The 7,651-nt window shown below is 42.1% G+C and overlaps 1 protein-coding gene across 1 annotated transcript in view; it reads right to left on the reverse strand.

The window, feature by feature from the left end:
- The window catches only part of CSUI_004963 (rna helicase (upf2 interacting domain) protein), a gene marked incomplete at its 3' end in the record, with an annotated part of 7,772 nt that extends 595 nt beyond the window's left edge, over positions 1–7,177 (reverse strand). Inside the window, exons 1-8 of the mRNA XM_068065144.1 lie at positions 7,065–7,177; positions 6,054–6,284; positions 4,965–5,117; positions 3,673–3,784; positions 3,136–3,242; positions 2,586–2,895; positions 1,567–1,666; positions 281–468 (exon numbers count right to left, since the gene is read on the reverse strand). Coding sequence (XP_067922880.1) covers positions 281–468; positions 1,567–1,666; positions 2,586–2,895; positions 3,136–3,242; positions 3,673–3,784; positions 4,965–5,117; positions 6,054–6,284; positions 7,065–7,163 — 1,300 coding nt within the window. The remainder of the gene's footprint in view (positions 1–280; positions 469–1,566; positions 1,667–2,585; positions 2,896–3,135; positions 3,243–3,672; positions 3,785–4,964; positions 5,118–6,053; positions 6,285–7,064) is intronic.
- Positions 7,178–7,651: the final 474 nt, after the last annotated feature.

Here is a 7,651-nt window from a genome sequence, read left to right on the forward strand (position 1 = left end):
TACAAATAGAGAAAGAGAGGAAGATAGACATCCTTCCCCAGCAAGAAAGTGATGTAACTCTCTCTTTATATCTCTCTGAATGCCGCTGTATGTAGAGAGAGCTAGATGCTCCTAGTCAAAAGGCAAAAGAGAAAGAAGTATACATGCGCGGCGCGTGTGTATAGATGCATAGATGTATAGAGATCCTATAGAGATGCATGATATCTAGACCTGTGTGAAGAGGATAGGAGAGGATGAAGAGAAGGAAGTAATGAGGGTGTCGTTTGTGCAGATTGCTTACCGGTATTACTATTCGATCGCACGCATGAGAGAAGAATAAAGTCTTTCTCTCTCCCTTGAAAGGCATCTACCGAAGCGACTTCAAGATCTGCAAAGGCTGCTTGGCCTAGGGTGGTTTGACGTTGAAAGAGAGAAGAAATGTGAGCTCTCTGTCCGTCATAGGGAGTGATCACTCCTATCTGAGAAGCTCTACCCACACATCCACCACACAGCAAGACCAAGGCATACATCATGAGATGAGATAAGCTACACGCATACATATGTATAGACGGATGATATACATATATGCATAGATGTGTAAGGATGACGATGCATATAGATATATGGATATATATGTCGAAGGTAGAGAGAGAGAGACAAGAGAGAGAAGGAAGGAGGTGCGATAGGAAGAGAACAGGTCTTATGTAAAAAAGGAAGACCTCATGGGAAGGAAGAAAGAAAGAAAGAAAGAAACGTAGGTAAGTAATGAATACAGATCCCAGGGTGAAAGGTCACAATATGCAGTCTAGATATATACAGATATATATACATAGATATATATACATAAACATATACAGATATACGATGTGTAAGTGTGAATGCAACAGAAGACTTTAACGAGAGAGAGACCACTCCTGAGGAAGAGGAAAATGACAGAAAGAATGAAGGCAGCAGAAGAAACAGACAGGTACAGCAAGAGGTCTCATCGGCGTGTAAATCTTCTTTAAAGCTGAGAAAGGAGAGTAGCAATCGAGAAACTTCTCCACTACCAACATTATACAAGGCCCATGCATGCTGCCTCCGTTCTCTAAATGAACAAGAAAAAGAGAGAGATGTCTCTCTGTCTCTCTCTGTATCTGTCTCTCTGTATGGCTCGACTCTTGCACCCTACACATGTTTATTCACGCCTCTAGTCATCCACCTAGGAGAGGAGAGATCATCTGTATGTTGTACGCGTGCCCCTATGTATGTATATCTATATTTATGAGTACGTATGAATGCAAACACGAATGTATGTATGTATGCACCTCTGTATGTATATAAATATGAAGGATGTAGCGACGTAAATACGCATGTATGTGATACTCCCGAGACCACCATCCAGCCACGCAAAGCCGCGGTGTATGTAAGGTGTACATACACCTCAAGAAAAAGTGTACGAAGAATCATCGAAGATCATCAGGCCTGCAACAACTTCTACTCTGACAAGAGAAGGGATACAAGAGAAAAAAAGAGGAAAGAGAAGAGAGAGAAGAAAGAAGAAGTCTTCGACTCATCATCCGTCTGTCTGTTGTCTTCTCTACTTACTTCAGTCCGCATTTGAGAAGGAAAGTGACTATCTTCTCTATATTGCTCGCCTCTACTCGATTGATGTATGAAGTACCTGAACCACTTATCTCCTCAGCCGCTGAAATTCCACGAAGACAAGACCGAGACATCGAAAAAAGTAAGTAAGAAAGAAAAGAATAAACGAAAGAAAGAAAGAAGAAAGTCAATCAAGAGTGATCTCTAAACCCAGAAAGAGAGAGACTGTGTGGGTGTGTCGAGAGAAGGGAAGGGAGCAGAAGCTTGAGAGAGAGGAAGGTTCGAAGATAGATAGAAATCTTTGCCTCTCTCATCTGCAGCAGTCGTACTACTAGTGGTAGTAGTACTTGAACGCTATCGCCTAGCATGCATGCATCACTACTCACTAGCCAACCATTCACCTGCATCTACATGCCAAACCTTCATGTAAAGACAAACATACATAAATAGATATAAACATGTACACATCTTTATATATAGAGAGAGAGACATAGATGTATGTGTAGGTATAGATGTACGTAGGGCTGCTGTTCCATGAGACATGAGCCAGTGTGGATGATCGATGATCCGCCTGTTTAGGAGATCTGCAGATCTACACCATCGACCTAATTTTCTTTCTTTCTTTCATTCTCTCTCTCTCTCATGCTACAAAGCTCTGCGATCCAGATATTCACACATGGACACCTACCATATCTATCTACCTATCTATCTATGTCTACATATGAATACACATCTTGATATACCTATTTACGTAAAAGAAACACTCAATGTATGAAACGATCTGTTTCTACATACATATATACACATATATAGGGAACACACATGTATACATAGATATAGAGATAGATAGATAGATAAATAGGTATCTGTCTATACTTTTTCCTTTCCTGCAGTGGCTGTCTGTCTGATTGTCGGTTGCTGTTCTTCTTCTTTTTCTCCCTCTTCTTTCGTTTTTCCCTCTTTTTCTTCTGAATTTTTCCCTGAGAGAGAAAGTGACTGGAAAGAGATTCCTTTGAACTGACCGGTGGAATGATAGAAGAACATGGGTCGTTCTTCACTAGGCCAAGGGAATTTCTGAGACGCCTCACTCCCGCCAGGGTGTACATAGGTTCGATCCTTGGCTGTGACGCCATCTTGTAATTCTCCGTCATAGAAGAAGTACGAAGGAAAGCGAGATAAAGCCGGGTGCATGCGATACTGAATTTTCAAGCGTAGAGGGCGATGCCCAAGGGACAGTAATCGAGAGAAGAGAGACGTCGATAAGCCTGCGGCTGCAGCCTTCTTACTCAAGACCACCGGGCCTAACTGGCAATGATCTCCTATCAAAACGACCTAACACACACAACAAGAAGATAAAGAAAAGGAAGAAGATGAAGAAGAAGAAAGAGATAAGAACGACGGAAAGAGAAAGACAGGGGGAAGATAGATAGAGGGAGAATAGATAGAAAGACCAAGAGATACAGGACGAAAAAGATGAAAGAAAGAAAGAGTGAGAAAGAGAGAAAGAGTGAGAAAGAAAGAGAGAAAGACAAAAGAAAAGAGAGAGAGAGAACGATTAAGAGAGAAGTATACCTGTTTGGCTCCTAGGACAATGGGTATGAGGCATTCGGGCTCTGTGGCTTGGGTGGCCTCGTCGATCACAACCTGCCGAAATCGAAAGCCTTGAAGTCGATTGTCTCCTAAACAGAAAAAAGAGAAAAAGAAAAGAAAGAAAGTAAGAAAGAAAGAAAGAAGAGAAACTCACATGCAAGGACAACAACGAAGACATTATAGAAAAATACACAGGTTGAAGGTAGATAGACTAGAGATAGTTTGAAGATAGGCATATAGATTAAAGAAAGACTAATGATAGATATATAGATCACAGAGAGACTAGAAATAGATAGGTAGCTAGATTGAAAGTAGACAAATAGGTAGATAAATGGGAGATATGTCTTTAAGTTGGCTTCACGAAGAGATGTCTATCCGTGTGTGGAGAATATACTAGAATTCCCCCGACAAAGGAAGAGATAAAAAAGACCCAGGGCATGAGAATTTACATTCTCGTTGTCTTTTCATGTCGAGAGAAAGAAAAGAAGAAGAGGAAGAAGGAGAAAAAGATGATCTTACCTGCGCCAGCACATGTTGTACATATGACGTCAGCAGTTTGAAGTATCTCCATTTCGGCTCGGGAGATGAGAAGCCTTAATCTTCTCTCATCTGCTGGCGCTAATTCACCTGTCTGTACACCCCAGCAAAAACCAGAGACGCAGAGACAAACATGATACCACGTCATCTTCTTTGGAGAGCCACGCACAAGAGATAAAGAGTCTACCAACGAGTGAATGATAGAAGAAAAGAAGATAAAATGACGAAGAGGCGAAGAGAAGCATGAAGGGCGGAAAAGGAAAGAGAGTTCAAGAAATGAAAGAGATAGATAGAGAGAGAAACGAAAGAGAACGGTAAAGCGTGAGGAGTTGTCATGACTTCGCTAAAGATAGAAGAGACCTCGATGCTGACTGTAATTCTTCTTGTGTACGGAGACAGGAATGAAAGAGGAAAGACGCGAGGAGCAGAAGACAACGAAGACATCTTCTTCATTCAAGGGCACGTATCAAGAGAGATAGATGAAATCTCGTATCAATTTGAATATAGGCGAATAGATAGATACCTCCTTCACAATACATGTGAGCCAACAGAAGTGTCTATATGTACACGAGAGATGTATGTCAATATTCGGAGAAACATATGGAGAAGGCAAGGAATTAATAGTGACCAGCTAGGTAGCTCGTTGTCTACGCAGATAGATTCAAACATTGACAAAGAGTAAGTAAAGAAGTAGATAGCACGACTTCTTTCTTCCATGATTGAACTCCTACATAGGCTAGCGACGAGGAGATAGACAAATACCGACTGCCGCTAGTTGTAAGGAAGAAAGACGAAGTGAGAGCGAAGAAGAAGATAATAAGTGAGAGTTCTAGCACATCTTCTGTCTCTCCCGATATCTTCCTGTCTCATCGAACTCCCCTCCGCTGCACCTATCTATCCACATCCATAGCAAAGCCTCCTGATACATGAACTCCTTCACATGTAAATACAGATATAGATCCGCATGCTTCTATGTATGCATCTACGGAGCATGTATGTATTCAAGTGATATATACATCATGCACACTCCCGAAGCCCTTCACACGCCATGTATCGACACATCGAACACTCTATACAGAGATCCACATGTATAGAGAGATCCATACAGGATCTCTCTATACATGCCTCTATAGGTGTCTATACATCCTGCCACCCGTAGAGAGTAGTGAGCCGATCAGTAAGAAAGAGAGAAGAAGAAGAAGAAGTCTGACAAGGATGAGAATGATAAAGCTAAGACCAATCATAACGAGAAGAAGAAGGAGAAGAAGACCTACATGTTCTTTAAGTTTGAGATACTTAGACATCTCATCGCTACTAGCCGTCTTTAGCTCGAGAATCTTTTTATGAAGAGCTAGATTCTCCATACAAAATGTCGACGTAGCTGAAAGAGATGCAAACTCTCGGGACTTCGAATACAACCTCACTACCTACGACACAACACGGGGAAAAAGAAGATGAGAAAGAAACAAGATGAGAAGGAAACAAGATGAGAAAGAAACAAGATGAGAAAGAGAGAAGAAAAGAGAGGACCTGTCAGAAGAAAGAGTAGCGATATGTGGTAGGGATGAAGGAACGAAAAGAATCGATACACCTGCTCTTTTTGAGATCACTACGAGGAATGAGGAATGAAAGAACGTCTGCCTCTATCTCTCTATTGCATTTTTAACGTAGAGAGGTGGTCCAGACAAGATCAGCATGCCAAAGATCTTCTTCTTCTTCTTGAGAAGGAAGATAGATAGAAGATAGATAGATAGCATCTCTGAAGAAACCCGGGAAACAGAGTAACCATCCATTACGTCTCTCTTCTTCTCTCGCTTCTCGTTCTGCTCCTCCGCAGACAGCCGGCGCATTCGCCTCTTCTTTCTTGTTCTTCTTCTCGAGGAAAAAAGATAAAGAAATACACTCGACTACCTCCAGAATGCCTCCATGTGAATGAATGTGGCTACAGAAAGCCACTTTAAAATGAAAGAGAAGAAGAAGAAGAAAAAGACGAAGAAGAAAAAAGAAAAAAAAGAGAAAGAGAACATCTTCGAATATGCCTGAAGTCTGGAGTTTGTTTGTGGCCTGAACAGATCTCTCTCTCCCTCTCTTCTTCTTCTCCTCAATTTCTCTTGAGACAAAACATTTTTTCGCACGTCCTCCTTACTACGACGTCAACCAGTTATCTCTAAAATCGCCTTCTCTCTTTCTTTCTTTCTTTACCTCAATCTGTCTATGTCTCCATTTCTCTGTCTCTCTTCTTTCCCCCGTGCCCGATCTCTTGGTCTATCTATCTCTCCTCTTATTGTTTTCGCGTCTTCTTCTTCTTCTTCATGTCTTTCATCTTTCTGGGTATTTATCTTCTCAAGTGTCTCGCTGCGTACCTTCAGCCCAGTTCGATGAATCCTCTCTGCAAGTTGATCCACCGCCACATTACTAGGAGCGGTAACAAGGACCTGTCCCTCTTCCTTGTTGAAGTAGTTGCCTGTCCCGTCGCCTCCTCCTCCTCCTCCTCTGCTGTATACATTCTGTTGTCGATGCGACGAGCTACTCAGCATGACCATCAGATATACTAACGTACTGCATGTTAACGTCTTTCCTGTCCCTGGAGGACCCTACAAAGACAGGAGGAGAGAAAGAAAAAAAAGGAGAAGTTGGAGAAGGAAAGGAAAGGTGGTTGAAAATGACGATGAAGGAGAGAAGACGAGAGAAGAAAGAGATTAATGAGGGGGATAGGAGGGTAGGATGAAGTCAAAGAGGGAAAGATGTAAAATGCAAGATACACGCTGTCACGTCATGTAGAGAAAAGAGAGAAGTTGAAAGAGAGAGGGAGAGGAAGACAGATACATACATAGGAGCTATGTACCTGCCTACTGGAGCTATATGCAGGTGGGCACATCAACAAGAATCCATCTATCTATCGACCTAAATCTTACCGATACATACGTCTGTAATATGTTTATCTCGAGAGAAAATGATGAGTAAGCATGGAGGGGGTAGTATAACTTCTATCAGGAGTATATAGACCTTGTTACGTACGGTGGATTTATGTAACGAGAGAAACCAATGCAATCGAGTACGTGAGAGGAATGCTCTATCTATTTGAAGACTCTCGCCATTCATGAAAGACGATGATATACATCTATATGGATGAAAAGATACGATATCTTGTGTACGTGCCCAAACAACATGAGGTCAGATTCTCCGTCTCTCCCGCAGTGGGTAGAGTCAAAGTGAAGCAGAGCGACAAGACACCCTACAAAGAAATGCTATATATCAGCCTCAAGATGACTTAAGATTCTTTATGTGTAAAAGTGACAGTCTATTCGAAGAGGAGCTGAACTTCCGTCTAGATGAACTCTTCTTCGTCTTCTTGATCTTCTTTTTCTTCTTACTTGAATTAGAGAAAGAGGATGTTGTAAAGCATAACGAATGGCAAGCATCTGACTAGGATTCAACGGAGCTAAGTTTGGAGCAGAAATCTGTGTGGGCATCGGAGTCCTGAAGAAGAAGAAAAAGAAAAACAGATATATCATCCATCGCCATCTAGCCTTGAGCTGATGTGAAGATAAGAAGTGGAAACGTGTCTTCAGTCAAAAGAGGGCGACGAAGCAAGAAAGGAAGACACGAAAGAGCTTGGCTGCTGCCGGACGTGGGGAGACTGCGTTTCCGGAGGAAAGAGGAAGGTGGAAAAAAAAACCCGACATGGAACAGGGATGATTCAGTCTTGGATACTTAGCGACACTCCGAGACACGAATGTAGATACACTTCGAAAAAACTCAAGTGTACATACACCCCAACTAGTCAGGTGTAGATACACCCCAAGTAGCCACGTGTACAAAAACCCCAACTAGTCAGGTGCACATGCACCCTAGCTAGTCAGGTGTACATACACCCCAACTAGTCAGGTGTACATACACCCCAACTAGTCAGGTGTACATACACCCCAACTAGTCAGGTGTACATACACCCCAACTAGTC

This window comes from Cystoisospora suis, assembly GCF_002600585.1.
Source record: "Cystoisospora suis strain Wien I chromosome Unknown contig_2380, whole genome shotgun sequence".
Taxonomy (NCBI): domain Eukaryota; phylum Apicomplexa; class Conoidasida; order Eucoccidiorida; family Sarcocystidae; genus Cystoisospora; species Cystoisospora suis.